The sequence below is a fragment of the Bos indicus genome, chromosome 10 (genome assembly GCF_029378745.1).
Source record: "Bos indicus isolate NIAB-ARS_2022 breed Sahiwal x Tharparkar chromosome 10, NIAB-ARS_B.indTharparkar_mat_pri_1.0, whole genome shotgun sequence".
Taxonomy (NCBI): Eukaryota; Metazoa; Chordata; class Mammalia; order Artiodactyla; family Bovidae; genus Bos; species Bos indicus.
In genome coordinates, this window is record NC_091769.1 from 76,483,466 (window position 1) to 76,511,452 (window position 27,987).

The 27,987-nt window shown below is 40.9% G+C and overlaps 2 protein-coding genes across 6 annotated transcripts in view; both read left to right on the plus strand.

Moving 5' to 3' along the window:
* Positions 1-3,874: 3,874 nt before the first annotated feature.
* HSPA2 (heat shock protein family A (Hsp70) member 2) lies at positions 3,875-6,412 on the plus strand. Its single transcript, XM_019969059.2, has one exon. The coding sequence runs from the start codon at positions 4,140-4,142 to the stop codon at positions 6,048-6,050; it is 1,911 nt and encodes a 636-aa protein (XP_019824618.1). The 5' UTR covers positions 3,875-4,139; the 3' UTR covers positions 6,051-6,412.
* A 5,226-nt stretch (positions 6,413-11,638) lies between these two features.
* The window catches only part of PPP1R36 (protein phosphatase 1 regulatory subunit 36), a 28,559-nt gene continuing 12,210 nt past the window's right edge, over positions 11,639-27,987 (plus strand). For 2 of the 5 annotated variants that reach the window (XR_002181637.2, XM_019969062.2), the window contains exons 1-6: positions 11,639-11,766; positions 12,325-12,389; positions 19,987-20,073; positions 20,948-21,045; positions 21,145-21,211; positions 23,111-23,209. Coding sequence is in view for 4 of the 5 variants with exons in the window: in XM_019969062.2 (XP_019824621.1) it covers positions 11,701-11,766; positions 12,325-12,389; positions 19,987-20,073; positions 20,948-21,045; positions 21,145-21,211; positions 23,111-23,209 (482 nt within the window). In the remaining variant the exon portion in view is untranslated. The other 3 variants (XM_019969060.2, XM_070796733.1, XM_019969061.2) reach the window with 3 other exon arrangements.

A 27,987-nucleotide genomic window follows, 5' to 3' on the forward strand; every position in this document is an offset into this window, starting at 1 on the left:
TCTTTACTAGTAATTCTGGAAAAAATGTATTCTTGCTCAGGTAATCTCCTTAGGGTAGGCCTTACTACCCACAAGCACACAGTTTTAGACCTCATCTTATTCATCTTTGTATCTCTAGGTACAAGTATTTTCAGATGTGAATTTGTTTCAATTTTTGGTCTCTGCAGTATTATTTAATACAGAAATGTAAGAGGCAAGCAAAGAATCTTCCACTTATACAGGGAAAAAGTGAAGTTATTATTTCCAGTTTTTAATGTCTCAGGTCACTTTTAATAAACACTGAACAAGTGAATTACTACTGTGTTCCAGGTACTCTTCTGGATTTAGGGAGTTCATTAGAGAAAATTTGACATATAGGTTTTGTTTTATCCAGACTGTGTAAAATCTCAGTCTTTGGATTTTAAAAATATTTTGAAACACCCTAGTATTTATAATCTGCCAAACAGATCTCACCTGTTGAAAATCAGTAGTAATTTCTACGTAAATAGTAGGATTAGTGAATTGTATTTCAGTTGAATGCTGATAGCCAAGCTTTAAAAATCATCTGTAAAAAAGAAAATTTAGAAAAATTACTGATAATCCTACCCTCTAGAGATAACCAATTTTGATGCAATTCTCATATATATGATTATCCTACACAGAGGATAAGATGATACAAAACTGTTGTATCTAATTTTTCCACTTAATTATACCAAGAACATTTTCCTGTGTCATTAAAAATCCTATAAACAATTTTTAATTCATGCTACCTGCTACCTGCTAAGTCACTTCAGTTGTGTCTGACTCTGTGTGACCCCATAGACAGCCAGCCCACCAGGCTCTCCTGCCCCTGGGATTCTCCAGGCAAGAATACTGGAGTGGGTTGCCATTTCCTTCTCCAATGTATGAAAGTGAAAAAGCGAAAGTGAAGTCGCTCAGCCTTATCCAACTCTTAGCGACCCCATGGACTGCAGCCTACCAGGCTCCTCCATCCATGGGATTTTCCAGACAAGAGTACTGGAGTGGGGTGCCATTGCCTTCTCCGTTTAATTCATGACTATAGGTCAAATAATTATTTCTTATTGTCAGATATTTAAGCCATTTCCCCTTTATCACTGTTATCATAAATAATATACCTACATGCTCCATTATTTCCTTAAGATAAATCCCACAGAGTAATGCTAAATGAAGGGTATGGTCATATTTAAGGTAAAGAAAAAATATTGTCACATAGTCCTCCAGAAAGACTGTACTAATTTACATTCCCACCGGTAGGTAGGGCTTTACCTGTTTTGCCACACCATTACTTAGGTTGATGAATATCATTTCAAGTTTGCTAAGTTTGATCATTTTTAATGTGCCACAAGTTTAAGGAATTATGAGCCACAATCATAAAATAGAAAAAAAAATTTTAATACAAATGAGGAAAAATATTTAAAAATCCAAGAAAGGTCAGTATATGATAATGCTCCAGAATTGCAAAAATTTATTTCATATGAAATAAAAATGCAAACACTGTCTTTTTGGGACAAGCTCAGGATGCCATTTAAAATATGAAACTTATGAAACATCAATTTACTGAGTAAAAAGTTAGAGCAGAAAAAAAACATACAGCTAATGAAAATACAGACAAAATTGCTACTGTGGTTTCAGAAAGTTGTATTAACGATGAATGTGGTAGTTAGATGGCAAGATGTAATAACTGTGCAGAGAGATAGTACATAGTTACTATACAAAAGAACCTCTCCCTTCTGAAGCTCTAATTTTGGTTTTTGTGTATGAGAATTGGCATGTCTGCTTTTTCACAATCTTGCTTTGTTTGAGGTGTGTGAGGACTGAATACAACAGATCTGAAGAGTCAGTGTTTCTCATAGTTCTCTTCTGCTTTCAGTTGTAGTTGGGCCCTATCTCTAAATCACATATCATTAGTTCCATAAAGACTGTGTATTGCTCTCCAACTGCACGAAAGGCAAGAATTTCTAAGAATAAAATCAAGAAATCCGTACTTACCATTTAAGGCAACTTCGATATAAATTTTTGGTTTGATCCTTATATTCCTAATTTTTAAAAAAGTTTGCCTAGTTCAAATTTTTTCCTTAACTTCTTTAATGGAAAAAGAGATGGGAATTGTGAAATGACATTAACAAATTAATAGCAAATGTACTTTTAAAAATTGGAAATTACATACACAACTAGATAAAAGAAACTTAAATATCCATTGGTTAACTTTATAGGATTCTGTCAACGTTATTTTTTAAATTATAGATAACTTTTGTTTCTCTCAAAAGCTTTTCTCCAGCACTGTCTCAAAGAACTTGAATATGAACCATACATTAACTTCCTTCAAAAGATGTTTCTCTCCACGGCCCCATAGCCTCAGGGAAAAGATCATGGCATATCCCGTCCACCTGAAAAGACTATTTCTTGTTTGTATCCCTCCTCATGTACTGACACCAACCTTCAACTTGTAGTTGCCCCCAGCACACACTGCTCTCATCTTTGCCCATGCTACAACCCATGCAAAGAATGACAAAGGTCAGAGGCTGGCATGTCACCTCTTACAGGAAGCCCTCGGGAACATTAGTTTCCCGACTGGATGTGCTCCCTCCTTTGTGTCCCCCATAGCACTTCTCTTGAGCTATTTTTACCTCTATTGAGCTGTCAACCTCATAAAGACACACTATTGCACTCGTCGTCTTACTCTCACATCCTGGGACTTGTTAAAGCTGAATGAATGTCTCCAGCTTCCCCACATAAGGTGAAGTGTTACTGTTGTTTTGTTACTGTCTTCCTTCCGGAGCCCATTTATAGGAGCCTGCTTCTATCACCTATCCCATATTCCTCTTAAACACGACAGAATGAATTGCGCTCCTTTCTATCTACCTACTCTGAAAGTTCTCACTCAGCTGAGTTTACGACCGCCTGGGTTAAAAGAATCCTGAGAGGCGTTGAGACCGGGTTATTTTATGATACTTCAACGTGTGTGGTTTGACTACAGGCTTCCCGGAGAACTCAAAGCAGCGGATAAAGCACTTGAAACGGAAAATAACAAAAGCAGTGGCGAGAGAACACGGAGATGAAACTAGGAAGCTTAAAGGGGTAAGTAAAACAAGCAGGGAAAACGGAAAGTGAGGTCAAGAAAGGGGACGAGTTGCAACCACGCCCATGCCTCCCTCCCACTCTGTAGGCCGCCGCGCGCAGGGAAAAATGGTCAGCCTCTTCCGTAGCTCTCCCGGTCTCCTGCTGCCCCCGCCGCCAGATAAGATATCCAGAGCTCACACCAAGACGCTGCGAAGCACGGAAAATTAAATTACAGGAGGCCGACTGCCCGTCCTAGAAACTTCATCTTCCTCAGTCCTCCACCCAGCTCCTCCTCCCTGGGCCATAGCCGCCCTCACGCCCAGGCCCCGCCAAGCCAACGCCCACAAGCGGGCAGAAGAAAAAAGCCAGCTCTGGCCCTAGTTCTTTGCTGCCACCAGCTCAGAACGAATTGCCCCGCCCCAGCGAGCTAGGTTGGCCGAGACACTAGTAATTGACCGACATTTCAGGATTTAAGAACTGAGCGAACCGACTAGGTGGCTCCCTCTTCCAGGTTCTGCTTCCGCGACTCCTCCCAGCGCCACGCCCCAATCCTTTCCTCCCGCCCTGCTTGGGAATTCGCGCTACTCATTGGCCTCTTGCCCTGCCAATCCAACGGACGTCGACGAATCCTGCCTCAGGGAAGGTGAAAATTGAGAAAAAGCGCGTACACCTGGCCTGAGGCGCGAGCCTAACGCCCCCAAGCTGCAGGCCGCTCCGGGGCCGCGGAGACTGCGGACCGCCTCGGGGACGTGGGAGGGGTCTCATTTGCATAACGGCCGCCCCTCGCGTCCTAGCGCGCCCCGGAGTCCCGCCCCTTATCCATCTAGAAGTCTGTTGGGCCTCAGGCCGGTCACTCCGATCCCGGCAAGCCTGTGGCGGGCGGTCCCGAGAGCGGATTGGCTCCGAGAGTTTCCAAAAGGCGGCGGGGAGGCGACTATAAGAGTGGGGAGCCGAGCGAGGGGAGTGAGAGACGCTTGTTGCGTTCGCGGAGTCTGGTGCTAGGTGACCGTTAGTTGAGGCCGCAGATTTTCTGCCCCAGGTGTTCTCGTCTAACGCTGCTTGCCTGTCTTTCAGTCAGGATGTCTGCCCGCGGCCCGGCTATTGGCATCGACCTGGGCACCACCTACTCGTGCGTGGGGGTCTTCCAACATGGCAAAGTGGAGATCATCGCCAACGACCAGGGCAACCGTACCACCCCCAGCTACGTGGCCTTCACCGACACCGAGCGCCTCATCGGCGATGCAGCCAAGAACCAGGTGGCCATGAACCCCACCAACACCATCTTCGACGCCAAGAGGCTGATTGGTCGGAAGTTCGAGGACGCCACAGTGCAGTCAGACATGAAACACTGGCCGTTCCGGGTGGTGAGCGAGGGAGGGAAGCCCAAAGTGCAGGTGGAGTACAAAGGAGAGATCAAGACCTTCTTCCCCGAGGAGATCTCCTCCATGGTCCTCACTAAAATGAAGGAGATCGCCGAAGCCTACCTGGGGGGCAAGGTGCAGAGCGCGGTCATCACCGTCCCGGCCTATTTCAATGACTCGCAGCGCCAGGCCACCAAGGACGCGGGCACCATTACGGGCCTCAACGTACTGCGCATCATCAACGAGCCCACGGCGGCGGCCATTGCCTACGGTCTGGACAAGAAGGGCTGCGCGGGAGGCGAGAAGAACGTGCTCATTTTCGACCTGGGCGGCGGCACCTTCGACGTGTCCATCCTGACCATCGAGGACGGCATCTTCGAGGTGAAGTCCACGGCTGGTGACACTCATCTGGGCGGGGAGGACTTCGATAACCGCATGGTGAGCCACCTGGCGGAGGAGTTCAAACGCAAGCACAAGAAGGACATTGCACCCAACAAGCGCGCGGTGCGGCGACTCCGCACCGCCTGCGAGCGCGCCAAGCGCACCCTGAGCTCGTCCACGCAGGCCAGCATCGAGATCGACTCGCTCTACGAGGGCGTGGATTTCTACACTTCCATCACCCGCGCTCGCTTCGAGGAGCTCAACGCCGACCTTTTCCGCGGTACCCTGGAGCCGGTGGAGAAGGCTCTGCGCGATGCCAAGCTGGACAAGGGCCAGATCCAGGAGATCGTGCTGGTGGGCGGCTCCACTCGCATCCCCAAGATCCAGAAGCTGCTGCAGGATTTCTTCAATGGCAAGGAGCTCAACAAGAGCATCAACCCCGACGAGGCGGTGGCCTACGGAGCCGCGGTGCAGGCGGCCATTCTCATTGGGGACAAGTCAGAGAATGTACAGGACCTGCTGCTACTCGACGTGACCCCGTTGTCCCTGGGCATCGAGACGGCTGGCGGCGTCATGACTCCGCTCATCAAAAGGAACACCACGATCCCCACCAAGCAGACGCAGACCTTCACCACATACTCAGACAACCAGAGCAGCGTGCTGGTGCAGGTGTACGAGGGCGAACGGGCCATGACCAAGGACAATAACCTGTTGGGCAAGTTCGACCTGACCGGGATCCCCCCAGCGCCCCGCGGGGTCCCCCAGATCGAGGTCACCTTCGACATCGACGCCAATGGCATCCTCAACGTCACCGCCGCCGACAAGAGCACCGGTAAAGAAAACAAAATCACCATTACCAACGACAAGGGTCGTCTGAGCAAGGATGACATTGACCGGATGGTGCAGGAGGCAGAGCGGTACAAGTCGGAAGATGAGGCCAATCGCGACCGAGTAGCCGCCAAAAACGCTGTGGAGTCCTATACCTATAACATCAAGCAGACGGTGGAAGACGAGAAACTGAGGGGCAAAATTAGCGATCAGGACAAAAACAAGATTCTCGACAAGTGTCAGGAGGTGATCAACTGGCTCGACCGGAACCAGATGGCGGAAAAAGATGAGTATGAACACAAGCAGAAAGAGCTCGAAAGAGTGTGCAACCCCATCATCAGCAAACTATACCAAGGCGGCCCTGGCGGCGGCGGCGGTTCAGGAGCATCCGGGGGACCGACCATCGAGGAAGTGGACTAAACCTGCACTCAAGACAGCGTAAAAACCTCTTTTCCTTTCTATTTTCTTTTTCCTTTTGTTTCTGTTTCTTCTTTGAAATGTCCTTGTGCCAAATACGAGATCTATTATTGGAAGTGTTTAACCGGTGTATGCATATGAAAGGAAAGGTGCAACAACTTAGTTGAATGATAAAAGATTAGTTCTAAAGTTTGATTTTTTAGAAACATTATTTGAGGTATCTCTTTAATGCATTTTGCTTGTTTGCTGACTTGAACGTTTTTTGGTTAGCTTAGTTTGTGCATGGAGATTTGAGAGGGGAAACCTGAAGTTTTCACACAGTTTCTGTAGAAGTTTGGTAACAATAAACTACATAGAAGCTTGAATTGCTTATTTGTATGTACTACTTGAAGAGAAAGGTGAACATTGCAGTAATGTTAAGGAAAGCATACTTTTTGCAAACACATAAATACAGATTTAAAAGTAAAAAGCTGAAATTGATCTAAAAATTACTGTCTTGGAGTTTTTAATTTTGGTTTTGTTTTTTTTTTTTTTTTTTTTACTGTTTTACCCATGTATGTCTTTAAGGTATAAGTATAGGGTGAAATTTGTCTAACTCAATCTTATCTAATTCTCAGATGAGTTTCCTGCTTTCAATTACCAGCAACTTAAGGGGAGAAGATCTGGGTAAACGTTACCCTCCTTTTAATACAGAAACCAGAGTTGGCATAAATGTTCAAGTGAAAATCCACCTGAATATTCCAGCAAAATACAAGCTGTATTCCAGGGTTAAGTACAAAAAGATCCTTTCTGTAAACAAAAGGAGTTGTCTTCTGAAAATAACCTAACATAATATGAAACAAGTTTGCTTTCTGCTGCATACAGGTGTCTGAAACAAGATCCAACAAAGGTTAAAGCCACTTAATATTGAGTCCAAATTCAGTCAAACTTTTGTTAACTTTTTCTAGTAAAACAGTTCAAATTCTGGGCATATGGCACATTCAAAAATAATATGTTTTCAGCACTTAAATTACTTGGATGGTAAAGGAAGATAATAGTTTTTTGTTGTTCTGATTTGACGATCATAGTGCTTTTTCAATACCTGCCTTAAATCACTAGAATGTATTTCTTTTTTTAAAAGATAAACTGCAATATAGTCCTGTATTTTGTCAATATGCAACTTGTTCATTTCCCAATATTTCCAATTTGAGATTATTACAGATAGAAATATAACCCTTTGAAATGCACTGTCCTGGGCTTAAGTTTTAAAAATCCACATCCTTGGAAGAAGGGGGTTCATGTTTATATTTTAGTGGACTGACTCATCTGCTTTGTACTGATTTATTCTCTTTAAGGAGAATTTGGAAGAAATTCAGTAAAGCTGATTGGAAAATGCATAGTTAATCTCATGTTTTCACCATACAGACAATTTAATATCTCTTTCCAAGTGATGTAGATTTACTTCATGTTGTTCATGACAGTGACATATAGAAGCTAATTTTAAACTTAGTAGTGGACTCTTCCATATCAAGCAGAGAGAGGAATTTTTGAAATATAAAAACTAGAGAACAAAATAGCCTAAAAATATTGAGCTTTGGTCACAGTCCTCTCACGTAAGAGCTGACTCTTTGTACATAGAATTTTTTTCTTTTAACAAGTCGCATTTGGGTGGGTGGGAGGAGATAAAAAGGCAGTTGTAAAATTGCTTCAAAATAAACATTTTTGAAAAAGAGTTGTTCCTTACACTCTGAAAGGTGAACATAACTTGAGTTTTTCAGTGCTGTTGCCAGAGTGGAAAGTTTTCAGCAAAGAAGCATTAAGGATATTTCATTGACTGCAGATAGCATTGCGTAAATATTTGACAAGTTACCTTGGTAATTAGTAGCCTTAGAGTGACATTTCACCTGAGTTTTTACCAAGATAACATTCATTCTGTTAACCTTTTGTTCTTTATTGAGTGTTTATCCCTTGCTCTAACTTCAAAGTATACAAAGTATAATAGGGTCTTTCTTTAAGTGCAGTTTGGTATTAGTTTGACTCATTTTAGACCTCATTTTAGAAGATTAGTTTCTAAAGGATCAGAAAAATGCCAAATGGTAATCTCTCTGATCCTTTGCCTGACCTCTGGTAACTTGCTGTAACACTAACATCAATCTATGTAGATACTTCATTTTCTGTTATTTTGAAAAGTAATTTGTACAACTCTTGAGTTCTTTTGTCTTCTCAAATTTACCTAGATCTAAATATTGCTTAAGATAAAAAGCCACTAAAGTAGCCATTCATGTTTCCAGGGTCAGTTGAAGCTGGTAACTCAATAACTCATGGGAACCCTTTAGCAGATGTTAGATCAGCCATAGTCAAATGACAATGGAAAAAGTACTTGAGTTCAGGATGAGGCTAAATTACAGTTTAAGGAATAATTAACATCACTTGCCCTTGAAAGTAATACTATGCTAGGGACTAGTGGTCATGACTACAGCTAATGAAATATGTATAGAATGCTTAGGGATTGAAAAAGTACATTTCTCAGAATGGGGACTTAATTTCTTCTTTCTTGAATGTCTGATTAACATTTGTCCCTGTTTTGAGGCAATAAATCTAGACACCTGTCAAAATTGTTTTGAGTATTTCGGTTGTATGAAATTTCAAAACAAGATAACTAAATTTTTTATCATATTAATTTATATGTATAATGGAAGTTAATGCACCTGACTTGTGCATTAGGAGATACTAGTACTCTTTACATCTTTAAATTTAGCATGCATATTAAAATACATAATATATTCTGTATGTCAAGGAGAACTAAAAATCTTTATTCTATGTATAATCTTAAACATGAATATAATCTGACTAGATGAAATCAAAAGGTCTCTCTTATGAACATCAAATACTGGGCTCATGATAAGATATTTCAATTGGATGTAGTTTATAAAAGTTGTGAGGCATATTTCTCTTGCTTTTGAATACTGGAACTGAAGTTTTAAAGAATCTCAAATCCATATGATCACAAGACAATTGCTAAAGGAATATATATATAGAACAACAGTAATATTCAATTGTTTCTGTATATTTAATGTATGAGACAACTGTTCTGAAGGACTTTCCTTAAGCATTAAAATTAGATATAAAATTTAAATCCTTTAAGAAAAATTACGGATCTTTACAAGAAGAGCTCAGTATTTATTCTTTTTACAGCTTAAGTATTTACAGCTTTGGGGATGGAGATATTTTAGGATATATGTATTTCTAAAATTTAATGTTGAAATGTTTTTCCCTTAAACTAGTGTAAAAGTCAGACTCTTCCTCCATCCCTTTTAGTACAGATTAGGATGTTTGAATTGAAGATTGGAGAAATAAGCACCAGAAATGGAATTGCTAATTCAAATACTGGTATTGCTGTTTCTTATATATTAGTTTTAAAAGTAGAACCATAACATTTTGAAAATCTGTCCACTGATTTTCTCATAGTATAAATATGCATAATACCCAGTTAATATCTTGGGCCTAAAATTTGAGACAGTCAACTTAATTTTATGTCATATGCTCGTAGTTCTGTGATCTTGAGAACTTAATTAGGCCAAAAAGAAAAAAATCCTTACAGGACATTTGAAATTATTAAATATTTAGACAGCACCTTTCCCCTACTTCATTGCATCATGACTTTTTTTTTAAGAGAAAATTATATTTCCATATTAGGTTGTGAGTTTCTAATGTCATTAAAAAAAAAACTGGTGGAAAATCTAGATGAGTGGGTCACTTTAAAAATAACGATTTAGAGTCATAAAAACAATTTTTACTCCCTCTTTCGTTAGGGTCTAGTAACACAGAAATATAAGATGGTACATTCAGAGTTATCCAGGGTTTCCTCTAAGTATTACCATGGCCCTCTAGCACAGCTGTGGTAACTTGTCATGTAACTTTTATGTAGGTCATTGTTCTGGGTTCTCAATTCCTTTATTTTTACCTTTAGTTTTGTATATTAGACAGCCTAAAGTTAAACACGGTAAGGTATAAAAAATCTTTGGTTTTCTATTAGCATTTCTTCACTCATTTAGCTAAACTGAAGAGGTTGCCTGGAAGTGTGGTAAATGGGTACCACCCAGAGTCCTTGTTCTTCTTTGGTCCTTTTTGGAGCTTCAACTCAGTATTTCTCCTTGTTCCCACCCAAAGTTAAATACCCAGGTTGGAGAAAAGCTTTTGAAGACTGGGATATTTTGGTGAATTCTTTTCAAGTGAGTCATCTTATAATAAGCCAGCCTCTTAAGGCCATAGCCTCAAAGCAATATTGCCAGTGTACTGGTGGGTTTCCTTATATCTGAGCCAATTGGAGCAGTTACCAGCAGTGGAGTCAAGACAGTGGATCATGAATCTAGGTGTTTACAATTTTATACTACAGTGAACAGTGATTGTGTGTTACCAAGTAGACTAGGATGGTGGGGTTAAGGGGAAGCAGTGGAGTGTCTATTGCTCTTGTTTGTAAAGTTTATGTGAGGAACTTCCCCAGTGGTTAAAACTCCACCTTCCAATGTAGGGGGTGCCAAATTCAATTCCTGGTTGGGGCACTAAGATCCCACATGTGTGTAGGGTGCAGCCGAAAAAAAAAAAAAGAAACCAACTAGTAAATGGGTGTTATCCATCATCCCACCAATGTGGGATTCATAAGTTTATATGAAAATAAAATCAGGTATTTACTGACCATCTATTTAATGCTAAATAAGTTGTGGGGCTAAAACAAAAGCAGAATACATGAGGCATTCCCAGTCATATAGTGTCATTTAGCATTGCTTACCATCAGTGTTAGAAGGGGGAAAATACCAAACAATCTGCGTATCAACTCAGTTGCAAGAAGAAATGACAAGACACATGGTTTGAAAAGTAAATGCAGAAATGAAGTTGAACGTGGACTTCCCCAGGTTGCTCAGTGGTTAAGAATCCACTTGCCAAAGCAAGAGAGAGGGGGTTCCATCCCCTCGGGAAGGAAATGGTTACCTAGTCCAGTATTCTTGCCTGGGAAATGCCATGGATAGAGGAGCATAATGGGTTACAGTCCATGGGGGGTTGCAAAAGAGTTGTACACAAATGAGAGACACCATTGAATACCCACTGACACAAACCAAGGTTCTTTGCTTTCAGCAACACTAATTCTCAGTACTTTAATTCAGGGTGATGCTTTACATACATTACTCCTTAAGAATCCTCAAACACCGATCATTTGGGTATCTTCAAACGACTTCCACATCAAAAACCTTGATTTCCACGGTTGCGCCACTCACGCCACGCCACCCCACCCCACACCCCGCCCCAATCAATTTAGTCCTAGTCTGGATTTTTTTTGTTTCTCCAACCTGGATTTAAACTTCATTTCGTGCTATCAAACTTGGGAACAAAGGGAGTTTCCCTATGGAACTGAATCTAGTTTTTCTAATTAAAAACAAAGCCAGTGACGTGGCTGGCTTCTCGGTGGGAAGGCACGAAGAACTGACCCCTAAGCAAGAAACCCTCGGGCAGCTTCGCAGTGAGAGGCCAGCGCGCCACCGCAGCCCGGGGTGTCGGCAGAGGCGGGAGCTACGGCCACCAGCCGCAGTGGCGTAGGAAGCAGGGTCCCGCCCCCAGCCTCGGCCCCGCCCCCAGTCACGGTTTCCAGGCGACGCTCTGAAGCGGCCCACGGGAGACCATGAGTCCTGTTCCGGAGCTTTATTCGAGGCGGCGGCGGTTGTACGCGCAGTCTGCCCAGTCGGATGTAAGTGCAGCTTCGGCCGACCCCACCCCGCGGCGGGTGGAAGGACGACCCCGCGGCCCCCGCCCACCTCCGGCGCCCGACGGGGCTCGGTGGCTGGGCCGCGGCGCCTACACTGCCTCAGCCGCGGCCTTGCCCTCCGCGCTCCCCGGGCGGCGCCGCCGTAGCCTGGGGCGATTCGCACTCGAAGAGACCTGGGCAAAGTGGTCTGCGAAAACCAGATGATGGAGGTGTGTTCAGCAAACGGTCAGAATTGAATTCCGGCTCCCCACGCTGATATCCAGATGTAGCAAAGTTCCACCTCACCACCTCTGATGGGTTGTCTGCAAAATAAGAAACCCTCGGAGGAAGCAGTCCTGCTCGGTCCGGCTGGGATCCCCGGAGAGGAAAGGCTCCGAGCTGGTAGCTGCTCAGCCTTGGAGAGTGCGAACCTGTAGTAAAGTTTAAGGCTCTATAGCGTTAAAGAGCAACTAGTGAGAATTACTGTTAAAAGTTCATTATGACATGTTGATTTTAAATTGAACATTTAATTATTTTTGCTGCAATCATTTCATTTTACAGCAATTGGGATTGCGATTAGGGACGTGGTACTGGAAAGATGAAACCAAAACACTTGAATTCAGAAGGTAAATTTTAACAAAATTTTATTATATTATAGCTTTTAGGGAAATTACATGTGTTTGTGTAAAAAAAAAAAATTCAAGCAATACAGAAGAGTACAAAGAATAAAATGAATGTCTCCTGAAATCTCACCATCTAGAGATAACTATTTTGGCAGCCTTCCAGATATCACTTTCTGATGACATTTATCAGCTGCTTCCTATGTACCAGAAACTGTGCTAATCAGTTTATCAACCCTTTGAAACAGCTGCATGTTAATCCACTTTTACATATGAAGAAACTGATGTCAAAGGGCTAAGAAGTTTGAGGAAAGCTAACAGACTTGGCCATATCACACAGCTCAGAGGTGACTAAGATGTTTTAAATCTAGGTCTACTTGGTTAACACTCTATTATTAATTACTTTATAAAATTGCTTTTTTGAGTTATAGAAATAGAGTTTTACATTAATGAAACCATGTTATACCTGCTGCAATAGACAGTAAATTTTACAAGGTAAAATTATTAGATTAGAGGAAAGAAAGAAAGTGAGAGTCACGTCTGACTCTTTGTGACCCAGGCTAGAATACTGGAGTGGGTAGCCTTTCCCTTCTCCAGGGATCTTATCTTCCCAATCCAAGGATCAAACCCAGGTTTCCCACATTTCAGGTGGATTCTTTACCAGCTGAGTCACGAGGGAAGCCCAAGAATACTGGAGTGGGTAGCCTATCCCTTCTCCAGCAGATCTTCCCTACCCAGGAATTGAACCAGGTTCTCCTGCATTGCAGGCAGATTCTTTACCAACTGAGCTACTAGGGAAGATTAGAACGTTTTAATTCTCCACTGGGAAAATATTGACTCTGTTAAAAGTGTTTTGCTAAACTAACAAGACTAGCCACCATCTACTATGCACCTGTTATGTCCCAGATACTTGCATATTTTTCTGATTCTTAAAACAGCCTTGAAAAGTGAGTGTTAATATCTCCTCTCCACTACATAGATGAAGAAACATGGCTCAGGGAGATTAAGCAATTAAGCCAAAGTCACACAGCCAGAACAGCAGAACTGACATTTCGAACCAAGATTTATCTGATGCCAAAATCCTTTCCACTTTAAACAGTATCTCCCTCCAATAGACTGTAAGCCCTCAGTGGCAGGAACTGTCTTAGTCATCTTCACATCCCTGAAACCATCTCCAGAATTTCACAGAGTAGGCACTCACCAAATGTTTACTGAACAAGTGCATACTGTACTGAGGACATGGGGGCTGTGGGAGGGAATTTGGAGTGTCATGTACCCAGATAATCTGCTTTGCAAACTAACAGCTTGATCTCAGGAGTGTTCAAGTTCTAGCACATCAATTTAAGACCTTGGAGATTTCTTCCATGGTTTTGGTCTCCCTCCACCTAGGGTAGGTAGGTCACCTTTTACACCCACTAGCCAACAGGAGTTCACAGACATCTAGGTACTCTCAGATTCAGGTCAAGAGAAGATGACCCCTTTTCCTCTCCCCCGTCTTGCAGTTCCTGGAATCTTTCCTGGATGAATGACACTGGGACTCTTACCTTTCAGAGAAGTAGTGCCCTAGTCACAGGCAGAGTGTCTGACCTTTGCAGATTATACCCTGAGGAGGATAACTGTATCAGAATATAGCAGTATACCCATTACCTCCATGCATGAAATGACACAGTAATGGGCAGGGAAAGGATGGTCATTATTTCTTAAGAAAAAGACCATGGAGAGTGGTTTGGAGGGAGACCTGGGTTCAAATCCTGGTTCTGCTACTAATTTGGTGGTCATAATTTGTCAAGTTACTTAGCCTTGTTAATTGTAAGTTCCCTTATTCAGAAAATTAAATAATAATGGCTTCTGAGGAGTTAATGAGGGCATTGCATAGTTCATCAGCTTGCATGTCCATTTCTTTCTTATTTGTTAAAGAGGGAATACCGTGAAGACTTCCCTGGCTGTCCAGTGGTTAAGACTTCACCTTCCAATGCAGGAGCATGGGTTCAATCCCGGGTCAGGGAGCTAAGATACCACATGCCTCAGGGCCAAAAATCCAAACATAAAACAGAAGCAATATTTTTAAAAATTCAATAAAGACTTTTAAAATGGTCCGCATCAAAGGATCTTTTACAGAAAGGAATACCTTTATTCACAGGTGAGTTGGCCCACAAGACATGCATCTCTCTGACAGTGTCTGTAGTTCTATTGTTTCATGTTTCAGGTGCCTTCTTCTTCCAGCTGAGAGAGAATCAGCCCCTGTCTGAGTCTTTGCTAAGGTCATGGACTCCCCTGAGGACGCACAGGAAACTACACCTCCAGAAGCCTTGGACTTATTTTTCAACATAGCTTAAGAAAAGACTCTAGTAACCCCTGAAGAGCTCTAATGGTGTGGAAGCCAAGAGTGGTCCAACCCTCTGCATCTTAGTGATGAGTTCTAGGAGAAAATATGACTTTTTTGTCATTTGTTTCAGGGCAAAGGAAAAATGACATGATTGTTCTAGAAATATCAGGAAAGCACATCAACACAACGTGGTCTAAATAGGTTGCCAGATTGAAGGGGGGACTATGAAGATTGGAAGAAAGTATAGATCTAGGTCAGAATGTGGTTTGGGAGCCAATCAGAGGTGCAATTTAAGGGACAATTTTCAATTTTTACTAGTGCTGCTTCTTAGTGATTCCAAAAGCACTGTGAGCATAGGCTGCTTTCAGAGCTATGGCAGGACACTCACAAGGAGGAATCCATCTCACCATCTGAACCAGAGGATGACTTTAGTCAAGTTAAAAGCCACTCAGACAAGTGTGGGAAGGTGTTACATGTCCAGAGGTCATAAAAATAAAGATGAAGGTTTAGCAGTAAATGTCAGACTGTTGGCTAAGGGCATGCACTGCCACAAGTTTCAAATGCTGAGACATGGTCAGCCTCTCTGAGCCTTAGTTCTCCATCAGTAAAATGACATCCATCTACTGGATGATCTTTTTGATGTCCTCTAACCCCAAATTCTATGATCTTATGACTTTATAATTCTAAGTTCACTTGACTTAGTTCACAGACCTGATCTGTAAGATCCCAAATGTGTCCTTTTCCTTACCATAAGGCTCTCTCATCTCCAGTTTAACTCAGGGAAACTAACAGGGGAAGAAATGTTGAATTGTAGGGATAGATCTGAAACAAGGTTAGGAGAGAAGCAGTTTCATTTGACATTAACTGAGATTGGGTGTTTCTGTATTCTCTCATCTTCTAGAGAAGAGAAACCATGGAAAGGGCTGGTGACCTGAAATTTCTTTAGCCTGGGGGGAGAGTTAACAGCCAATGGCTTATAAGTGCCCCAAACACTTTGATGGTCCAAGGGAAAACTGAAAACAGCTTAGTGTTCTTGTTTAAGGTGGTTATATTAATATCAATGCTGCACATTAGATATCCAGCAAGCAGAATGGATTTCACAGAGCTGTTAGAAAATGTCTGAATGTTTAGAGGAATTGACCATCTTGTTAAAGACTATCTAAATGGTCTGTCAATAGAATGTACTGACCACATACTGTTTCTTCCTCTATACCTCTATCAACATTTTTTAAGGTATGCAGGTAATATATCAATACATTCTTTTTATTCTTGGAGGAGGAAATGGCAGTCTACTCCAGTATTCTTGCCTGGGAAATCCCATGGACAGAGGAGCTTAAAAGGCTACAGTCCAAAGGGTCACAAAGAGTCATACATAACAGCACGCACACGACACAAATTCTTTTTATTACCAAAAAAAAAAACTTCAAATAATACAAAAGCATACAGCTGGGGAAGATAGCTCCCTTCATCACCGTACCGCCTCTCTGTCCTATCTGATCCCCATCTCTGGAGATGGCCACTATCACCATTTGGTATCCTTTCACTTCTTTTTTTCTCACCATTCCCTCAGTGTTTCAGCACACCCTCCCCCTAAATACCCAATCCATGGAGACCAGTGATAAAAAGAGAAAAGAAAGAAGGAAAAGTTCAGGAGTCATCCACTAACCAACTTGGTGTCGATGTTCTGAAAAAAAAAAAGAAAAAAATCATTCCCTTGAGGTGACATATCTAAAAGTATATACATGCTTTTAGATTCTAACCTAGTTTTCAATCTGAATATTGCCAGGATGTTGGCAAAAACTGGAAGAAGAAAGTACCAAACTGATTAACTTTATTATTCCCATGGCAGGTATTTCTCTAAAATTACGACTTTGTGGGCAACCAATGCCAGAAAAAATGTAAAGGAAGTTTCAAAACGTATGTTGACAAGGAGATGATAAGAGTGTATGTGCATGCTTAGAGAATGATTAAAGTCTGGGCACAAGTGCTGCTGTCTACTATATCTACACTTAACAAAGAGACCTGTAACTGTGGGCAGAGATTAAACTTCTAGGTCATGTTACCAGTGTGGCATTATTTCAGGCAGAAAAATAAACATCATAATCCACAGTGGCTGCCAAACTAATGTATTTGGTAGACACCACAATTCTCTTATAAAATGCACTCTTTATAAGGCAGGAACCTCATCCTACTGGTCTTTAAAACACTTTTTTTTTGTTTTCCTATTAAGTATTTCCTAATAATCCTGAGAATCTGTGCCTTGACTGTAATCAGAGAATGGGTTTTTTTTTTAATTTATTTTTTTAATTGAAGGATAATTGCTTTACAGAATTTTGTTGTTTTCTGTGAAACCTCAACATGAATCAGCCATAGGTATACATATACCCCCTCCCTTTTGAACCTCCCTCCCATCTCCCACCCCATCCCACCTCTCTTGGTTGATACAGAGCCCCTGTTTGAGTTTCCTGAGCCATACAGCAAATTCCCATTGGCTATCTATTTTACACATGATAACGTAAGTTTCCATGTTACTCTTTCCATACATCTCACCCTCTTCTCCCCTCTCCCCATGTCTGTATGTCTATTCTCTATGTTTCTCCACTACTGCCCTATAAATAAATTTTTCAGTACCATTTTTCTAGATTCTGTGTATGTGTGTTAGAATACAATATTTATCTTTCTCTTTCTGACTCACGTCACTCTATATAATAGGTTCTAGGTTCATCCACCTCATCAGAACTGACTTAAATGTGTCCCTTTTTTATGGCTGAGTAATATTCCATTGTGTATATATACCACAACTTCTTTGTCCATTCATCTGTTGATGGACATCTAGGTTGCTTCCATGTTCTAGCTATTGTAAATAGTGCTGCAATGAACAATGGGATACATGTATCTTTTTCAGTTTTGGTTTCCTCAAAGTATATGCCTAGGAGTGGGATTGCTGGGTCATATGGTGGTTTTATTTCTAGTTTTTTAAGGAATCTCCATACTGTCTTCCATAGTGGCTGTATCAATTTACATTCCCACCAACAGTGCAAGAGCATTCCTTTTTCTCCACACCCTTTTCAGCATTTATTGTTTGTAGACTTTTTGATGATGGCCATTCTGACTAGTGTAAGGTGATATCTCATTGTGGTTTTGATTTGCATTTCTCTGATTATGAGCAATGTTGAGCATCTTTTCATGTCTTTGTTAGCCATTTGTATGTCTTCTTTGGAGAAATGTCTGTTTAGGTCTTTTTCCCACTTTTTGATTGGGTTGTTTGCTTTTCTGGCATTGAGTTGTATGAGCTGCTTGTATATTTTGGAAATTAATCCTTTGTCAGTTGTGTCATTTGCTATTATTTTCTCCCATTCTGAGGGCTGTCTTTTCACCTTGCTTATAGTTTCCTTTGCTGTGCAAAAGCTTATAAGTTTAACCAGGTCCCACTTATTTACTTTCGCTTTTACTTCCATTATTCTAGGAGGTGGGTCATAGAAGATCTTGCTTTGATTTATGTCATCGAGTGTTCTGCCTATGTTTTCCTCTAAGAGTTTTATAGTTTCTGGTCTTACATTTAGGTCTTTAATCCATTTTGAGTTTATCTTTGTGTATGATGTTAGAAAGTGTTCTAATTTCATTCTTTTACATGTAGCTGTCCAGTTTCCCCAGCATCATTTATCGAAGAGGCTGTCTTTACCCCATTGTATGTTCTTGCCTCCTTTGTCAAAATAAGGTACCCGTAGGTGCATAGGTTTATTTCTGGGCTTTCTATCTTGTTCCTTTGGTCTATATGTCTGTTTGTGTGCCAGTACCATACTGTCTGGATGACTGTAGCTTTGTGGTGTAACCTGAAGTCAGGAAAGTTGATTCTTCCAGCTCCATTCTTCTTTCTCCAGACTGCTTTGGCTATTTGGGGTCTTTTGTGTTTCCATATGAATTGTGAAATTTTTTGTTCTAGTTCTGTGAAAAATGCCATTGGTAATTTGATAAGGATCACATTGAATCTGTAGATTGCATTTGGTAGTATAGTCATTTTTACAATATTGAGTCTTCCTAGCCAGGAACATGGAATATCTCTCCATCTGTTTATGTCATCTTTGATTTCTTTCATCCATGTCTTATAATTTTCTGTGTACAATTCTTTTGTCTCCTTAGGTAAGTTTATTCCTAGATATTTAATTCTTTCTGTTGCAATGGTGAATGGGATTGATTCCTTAATTTCTGTTTCTGATTTTTAATTGTTATTATATAGAAATGCAAATGATTTCTGTGTATTGATTTTGTATCCTGCAACTTTGCTAAAATCACTGATTAGCTCAAGTAATTTTCTGATACTATCTTTAGGGTTTTCTATGTACAGTATCATGTCATCTGCAAACAGTGAGAGCTTTACTTCTTTTCCGATCTGGATTCCTTTTATTTCTTTTTCTTCTCTTATTGCTGTAGCTAGGACTTCCAGAACTATGTTGAATAATAGTAGTGAAAGTGGACACTCTTGTCAGACAACACTTATTTTTGATATTACAGCAATGCCTGACACAGAGTATGGCCTCAGTATATATTTATTGTTGCTTAATTGTGGTCCATTGTTTGTTAGGCCCATTACTGGTCAATAATGCTTGTACACAAGCTAAAGAATCTAAGAAACCCTGAGTTAAGTAAAGGGTCCTGAAACCTTAGAGATAATCAAGCTTTTAGAAGAGTCCACAGAGGTGACAACTGAGTCCTGCTCGGGAGGCAGGACTGCCTGGTGGATAAGCACATGGCTCTGTAGCTAGAGAACTGGCCCCGGTTCTGGCTCTGGCACTTGCTAAGTGATCTTGGCCAGTTTACTTAATCTCTTTCTAAACTTCAGTCTTTCTCATAATGGAAAAATTGTGACAGTAGCAATATTTTCCTCATAGAGTTGCTGTGAGGATTGAATGAGATCATACTTCAAAGCACTTTGCATCTAACAAGTACTCAGTAAATCAAAAAAATCCTTCCAAATCGATCACAAGCCTTCTATTTCTTGTGAAGTTACAGCTGGATTTCCAGATGAAATGATTTGTTTATGGTGGTATTCTGGGGGCTAGTGATATGTAGATGCTGAATACAAAGTCCGATCTTTTCATCTTTTCCTAGGTGGTGGTTCCGCCTGTGAATACATGGATTAAGTGTGGATGTGCCTCCGATTCTCTCCAGGACACTCACAATACGTATCAGTCCTAAGGTTCCATGAGCTGTGGCAATGCTCTGATTAGTTTCTCCCAAGAAAAGATTAAGTTCCTAATTTTCTCATTTCTTTTACAGTTTTACACCTGCAGTGGAATTCAAGGAAAGAGGAAAGAAAGGCAAAGCAGTTCACTTTGTTGAAATTGATGGTCCAGCTTCAGACAGGTAGCTTAACTACCACCATGGCAGTGTTGCTAACAGCGCCTCTTAGCAGAATGGCTTAAGCCTCTACAAACTCTTAAGAAAATATCACTCCCATCATCTTAAGTTGAAATGCAAATACGCCTCAAGGAAAGAAGATGCACTATTTCACAATTATGATGGGAGCTAGTCATCCCAATAGTGTATTCTTGTGATAATTTGGCTACAAGTGAATTTTCAGCTTCTTATACTTTTAAAAAGAATTGAAAATGATAGATATGCCAAAAACACATGAGCTAAATGTTCTATTTTGGGTGAAATTGCTATTTTCATTTTATGTCAGGCAGTATGCATTCCTCCTATCCCTAGCATAGTATAAAAATGTTTAATAAAATATATTCCAAAATGATCCTACATTACATGAATCCCACGTATAACACTCAGGGTCTTCTTACTTTATAGCAAATACTTTCTGTGCCTCAGGATATATTAAATACAACTAAAACCTTTCAAAGTACTACTAAAGGGCTTCCCTAGGGATTCAGTGGTAAAGAATCCACCTGCTGTGCAGGAGATTCGTGTTCCATCCCTGATCTGGGAAGATCCTGTATGCTGTGGAGCAACTAGGCCCGTGTGCCACAGCTGTTGAGCCTGTGTTCTAGAGCCTGGGAGCCATATCTACTGAGCCCATGTGCTGCAACCGCTGAAGCCCACATGCCCTAGCCTGTGGTCCCCAACAAAAGAAGCCATGGCAGTGAGAAACCTGCTCGCTGCAACTAGAGAGTAGCCCCTGCTCTGTGCAACCAGAAAACCCCTGCAGCAACAAGGACCCAGAATAGCAAAAAATTTTTTAAAAAATTTTTAAAGCACTACTACAGACTGTCATATCCCCTAACAGGTTGACAGATAAAAGGTTTGCCCTAAGAGACGATAAGTCACCCAGAGGCTTAGAGAAACGGAGTCAGCAGGGCAACGTTACACTCCATGATGCTAAATGTGAGTAACTGTGTCATCATCCTTACATGTGTTCCCTGGTGTCAGCCTCTAACGCAGCAGTTTGTCCCTCTTTCAACTGTCCATCTTCTCTCCCTTCAGTTGTGGCTTTGCTTTTGCTACAAGATACTGAGATGCCGCGTATCTGTTCCTTTACAACATTTATGAGGTATGTAATGCTTGTGAGACATTTTAGATCCTTTATCTTTTATTTTGAAGTCATTCCATCTGATAAATGATGAAAAATCTGAGTTTAGGAGAAAGAGCTGGCTCTGTGCTAGCCATCCTCTCAGGATTCTGTTTCAAAAACTGAGACCACAGGGAGAAAAAGTCAGGTCACAGGAGCCCAAAATGAGGTCAAGGAGTATGGAGAGCATATTGTCAGAGTTCCAATGAGTATGCACTGTGTGTATGTTAGTTAAAGGGTATGCTCACTTACTGAAGATCAGTGTTCTCCACTAATTGTGTCTGGCAGCCCCAAGTACTAGGTGTGTGACTCTGGCAGAGCTTCTTGTCCTTCCTAAGGGTCAGTTTCCTCAGATACAAGTTTGGAAGTCCTGCTGTCGCAGGTGGCTGTTCGTGGAAGGTGCTCCACGTGACAGCTGCACTTGCGACCGCTCAGTGGAAGATGCGTATCCTGAACTGTGGGAGCGCCCTCAGATTCCCTCAGCATTCAGTGAACACCATTTATGGAAAACATCTGAGAGTCTCTGCCTGATGCTTTATTCTATGGCAGGAGCACACTCAGCCAGACTACAGGGTAAGCTTGGGGCACTAGGGAGTCAGCGTCCCAGAAGCAGCCTCCAGTCAGTGATGGGCTGGAGGGAGAGTTGGCAGGTAAATAGCCCACCTTCCACCTGTCAGGATAACTTTGAGTTTTCTATACTGCCTCCCAGAGTCCCCCATGGGACCGAACTACACAGCGATAATGAACTTGTTAGCACCCCTTTTCTATCTCACCTCTCTGCTCCCTTACTGATGTTTACTCTGATCACTTCCAAGTAAACTACTTACTCTCACATCTGTCTCATGGCAAGTTTCTGAGAGAACCCAGCCTAGGACAGGTAATTATTAATATCGTGGGGAAAAAAGTCTGCACTGCTCATCTTCATCTTGCTCTCAAGGTATGTTTAAGGAAAGCATGCCACAGTAAACATTTCCATCTGGGGCTAGAAAGGAAGCAGCAAAAATTGTTGGAAGAATATTTGGAAAGAAAACAAAGGCTTTTAGTTTTAAAACAAATGATGTAGGACTGTAAATCAATACAGTCTTTTTGGAGAGCAAAACTTATGAAACTTTAATGTACAGATATTCTGTGTCCTAGCATTTTCACTTCTAGAAAGTTACTCAAAAATGTGGCTATGAGAATGAGTACTGCAGCAATGTCTATAATATTTTTAAAAAACCTAAATATCCATCAGTACAGGATTAGTTAAATTATGAGCCACAGAATACTTTATCCAGCTGTTTAAAAAAATGAGAAAAATCTGTACATGGTATCATGGAAAGAGGTCCAGCCTACACAGATAAGTGACAGAAGCAAGTTGCAAAGACTTGTGTATACAGCATTGTCCCATTTGTTACCAAAAAAATTAAGGCATATATTCATGCATATGTATGTATGTTGGTAGGGGAGGACCTTATATGTGATTGTCTGTGCTCTAGAAAGGTTAGGATGGATTCATGCCAAACTCTTAACAGAGGGTACCATTATGGAGTAGGATGGTGACAAAAGAGTGAGGGGAGAGCCTTTTTACCTCGTACATATGTGTACATTTTTTGAACAACAAAGTTACCTATAGTATAAAAACTTTTAAAAAATGAAAACTAACTGATAAGCAAAATTGTAATTGAATTGTGACCTCCTAAAAAGTTTTGTTTACAAAAGTCAGATTTCTTATATCTTCAACAGTTATAGTAGGTAGAATTTTAAATGTAAACTAGTTGTGTGATGGGTATGCTGACATGTGTTTCTACTTATTCTTGTGTTGTGTGCCCATGTATTTTTTTTATGACTAGCTTCATGATTGAAATACGTTGTCATTATTTTCTTTTAATCTTCTCATAGGAATAAGAATCTTGACAATTTCCTTATGGCATTGTTGTACTACTTATATTATTACTTGGAAAAAATCTCACAGGAAAAGAAACCCAAAAGCTATATGGTGTAAGTAGAATTTTTTAAAAATTGATTTATTTATTTCTGGCTGAGCCTCAGGGCTTCCAGGATGTTAGTTCCCCACCAGGGATTGAACCCAGGGCCCTGGGAGTGAAAACACCAGTCCTAACCACTGGACCACAAGGAAATTCCCCATAGTGCATTTTAAAGCTTTATCACTGCCAGTATTAGAACTAAATTTTGTGTAGGCTAAAGAGATGATGGAAATTGAGAAATCTTGGATTATTAAGATAAAATGTTTATTTAATGTTTCTCTTATAAGATAAAAAATAAAATGTGTATTATTATTAAACATTTTACAGGGAGGAGTTCTCCAGTTTTAATGCTCACTGAATACTTCAGATGGGTATTCTGTTAATGAAATATTCCAAATAATATAGACCAGCAATGCCCAATAGAAGAGTATGCTCAACTTTTGAGAGCTATGTATGTAATTTAAACTTTTCTGATAGCTATGTTTTTAAATTGCAAAAAGATAGAGGTGAAATTAATTTTAACAAGGTATTTCATTTAATCCAATGACTCAAAAATATTGTCATTCCAACTTGTAGTCAATGTTAGGAAGTTATTAATAAAATACTTTACTTTTATTTAGCAAGTTTTTGAAATAAGGTCTATTTTATAATATTCCTCAATTCAGAGGGATTGAGGAATAGGTGAGCACTAGCTGCTCAAAGTGCTTAGCAGCTACATGTGGCTCACAGCCATATTGAACAATGTGGATGTAGATATTATTTCTGTTTTTCATGCCTACAAAGTTCTTGCTAAAGGGTTTGTAAGCATCTAATTTTAAAAAACTAAGAATTAAAAAAAATTAATAGGTATGACCCAAATGATATTCCACATCACAGAAGAAAACAAGATTTCATAGGCTACATATGAAGAATTTAATCACTTTAGGTGGAGGTGGCTCAGAGCTATACAGGGCAAGAATCTGGGAACTCAGCGTCCCAAGCAGAACAATGCCTCTCAGGCATGGTGACCTTTGCAAGCCATGAGACTTTCCCAGTGCCTTCCCCAGTACATGTGGAACCAACCCAATGATTTAGCTCTTAGGAATGCCGGATAAGAGTCATCAGTTTGTTGCTGTGGAATGTTTTCAAAATGCAAAATCCTTGCACATAAACAAGCAGCCTGAGAAACATTTTGTGGACAGATGAATGTATTGGGATAGCAGTTTTCTAAGGAACCAAATAAATAATTCAAACATTGCTACTCCAGTAAAGCCATTATAATATGCAACATCCACCAGAGCAGCCAGAGATCATGAAGTGTTTCTATGGTAGCAGAGGGGCTCAAGCCAGCTGTGGGCTCAGAAACTTTGAGGAGTCTTACTGTTTCCAAAGAGAATATTTATTAGACTTTGGTAGCATATTAGCTTTTATTTTGTATAGTGTTTTCAAATTCTGCAGGTTATTGCTACTCAAGCCAGAGACATTGTTTCAGTTCTTAATCTATAAGAATAGATAACAGAGAAGAAAGGTTTCTTAGTTATTTTTGAAATGTACTAAAATTACCCAGTAATATTTGGTTGGGGGTTCCCTGTGGCTCAGATGATAAAGAATCTGCCTGCAGTGCAGGAGACCTGGGTTCAATCCCTGGGTTGGGAAGATCCCCTGGAGAAAGGAATGGCTGCCCACTCCAGTATTGTTGCCTGAAGAATTCATGGACAAAGGAGTCTGGGGGGGCTACAGTCCATGGGGCTACAAAGAGTCAGACACAACTGAGTGACTAACACTCACTTTTTTTTCAGTGATATTTGTATATTTTCATAGAAGGAATCAGTTACAGAATGACTGAAAAATTCAAGCCTTAAAAGTAATGGTTCTGTGGTGTGATTCTAAAACAGCATGACTTCATTTTCAAGTCTCCATTAGTTGATTGGTTTATTTATTATAATAGAAACAAATTAAATTGAGATATCTGGGCATAACTTAAAAATTAATTTCAGTCAAAATAATGAGGTCTAACATAGAGATAATAGTAGCACTCACTTTCAGTTATTGTCCAGATTAGATAAGATAATGCATTTTATCCTAACCTAGTGGTTGGCACTTGGAAGGAAAGCCTATAACCTGTGAGAGGAGAGCCGGAAGAGATATAAAAAGATATCAAAAATACACTTTGATGATCTTAGATGACTAAAAGACCTCATTCCAGAAGAAGAAGTCTTATCCCCATTTTACAGATGATGAAGCTAAGGCTCAGAGAGTTTAAATAGCTGGCTGGAGGTTACCTGCCAAGTTAGTGGTGGAGCTGAGACTAGAACACACGTATCTTTAACTCTACAGTCCATGTCTGTGGGGTATGCTCTCATCCCTTACTAGTCAGATGGTTATCCATTTGTAATTAGGACTTATAGCTTCCAATGCTAATGCTGCTAAGTCGCTTCAGTCGTGCCCCATAGACGGCAGCCCACCAGGCTCTGCCGTCCCTGGGATTCTCCAGGCAAGAACACTGGAGTGGGTTGCCATTTCCTTCAATGCATGAAAGAGAAAAGTGAAAGTGAAGTTGCTCAGTCATGTCCGACTCTTAGCGACCCCATGGACTGCAGCCTACCAGGCTCCTCTGTCCATGGATTTTCCATAGCTTCCAAACAAAGTTTCAATTATGTATGCAGTTTTAAACATCATGAGTATTTTCAAGTTGTTACAAGCTTCATAATTATAATTTTTAATGGTGGCATAACGTTCCATCAAGCCACTGTATGTTAGTGACTTATAGATCTGCCTGTTAAGAAGCAATGTAGTATAGTGATAACAGGACAGACTTTGGTACCTGGCTTAAATCCCACAGGGACTCATATGTTAGATCCTTGTCAAGTCCTTAAACAGTAACTGCCTGTGTTACTATAGCCTGTATTACTATTCCTATTATCCCTCTATTTTATATATTTTTGGAGTCTCCAGGTTTTCTGATAGACATAAATAATTGCATTGATATCTTCATGTATTACATTTCTCCCCTAACTTTGGATGATTTTTTTAAAAAGAAATTTCCAGGAGAGATTGTTGAATCAAAACTTATGACCAATTGTGTGGCACTTGAAATTATTACCAAAATTTTTTCCAGAGGATTATACCTGGGTTTGTTTTAAATGCCAGGCTCTACCCAGACTTAATGAAACCAAAATCTGAAAGAGGAGTTGGCATTGGGAATTTGGACGGGTAGCAATTACCCCAGGTGACATTTTTTACACTTATTAAGACTTGAGAACCATTTGCCTAAACATTTCAAACCATTTCTTCTTTGTTGTTTGGTTTGCTTTGTTTTCAGCAGCAAAAGGAGAGATTAACTATTGGCAGATCTGGCAAAGTAGAGGTGAAGGCTGAAGGTGGTGCTTCTGAAGGAAACAGGGAGGCCGGAAACAGTGATGGTCATTGGGGTGCTCGTGGGAGAGTGTGTGTTGGGTTATATGATATTTGGGCATTTAAAGTTGGAACCTTTTATCTATTGCAGAAGCTCATGTTATTCTGATAATTCACAGGCCTTCTCACCACGTGTGATAAAGTTTTGTGCTTGGAGACATCTATATTATCCTTAAACCCACTCCCTTTCCCCACAGCTTATCCTCCTGTGGTTAGTCTAGTGGTTAACAACAGAAGGGGCGGTATGCTGTTCCTGTTGTTTGAAGTGCGTTTCATCTGGTTTAAATCTTTCTGAAAACAAAAGGGCAGGAAACAAGACAGTGCCACTTCGCTTTTCAGTAGCAATCATTGGAATATATCGTTGGCAATGTTGTTTCCTACTATATTGTACTGCGAAGCTTCTAAAATTAGGCTTCAGACATGCTGTAACCTAAAAACAGATTGTCTTTTAGAAAGTACATTTGCAATTCAATTGGATGGGGCTGTGTTTTACAGGCAAGCAGGGAGGTGATTGTAATTGATGCCAAAGTTCCCAGAGTAGTTCCTCACTAGTGCCTTTTTAGCAAACAAAGAACTGAGGTTGGGCAAACGTTGAGTAGTTCAAACATTGAGCCCCCAAACATAGTAGTAACGTCGGAAAACCCTCAGGAAGCTAAGGTGGGAAAAAGTATCCATGGCTGTTATAGCAAAACAGCAGGAAAGTGGGCTGCTCACTGCCTCAGAAACTAGGATAGGGAATTTGTTAATTGAGCTGTTCTCAGTTAGGACTGGCTGTGTATAAAATTAAGGGTACATCACTTCAGTTCAGTCACTCAGTCGTGTCCGACCCTTTGCGACCCCATGGACTGCAGCAAGCCAGGCCTCCCTGTCCATCACCAACTTCCGGAGTTTACTCAAACTCATATCCATTGAGTCCGTGATGCCACCCAACCATCTCATCCTCTGTCGACCCATTCTCCTCCCGCCCTGAATCTTTCCCAGCATCAGGATCTTTTCAAATGAGTCTGCTCTTCGCATCAGGTGGCCAAAGTATTAGAGTTCAGTTCTTCCAATGAACACTCAGGACTCTCAAGAGTACATAGCACAATATATAAAGAATCTTTAAAAAATGAATACTCAGGACTTCCCTGATGGTACACTGGATAGGAATCCGCCTGTCAATGCAGAGGACACAGGTTTGATCCCTCATCTGGGAAGATCGCTCAGGCTGCAGAGCAACTAAGCCCATGAGCCACACTACTGAGCCCAGGCTATAGAGCCTGTAAGCCACTGCAATGAGAAGCCCTCACACTGGAACGGAAGAGTAACCCTCTGCAACTAGGGAAAGCCCGTGTTCAGCACCGAAAACTCAGCGCAACCAAAAATAAATAAATTAATAATATTTGGCATAAACTTGAG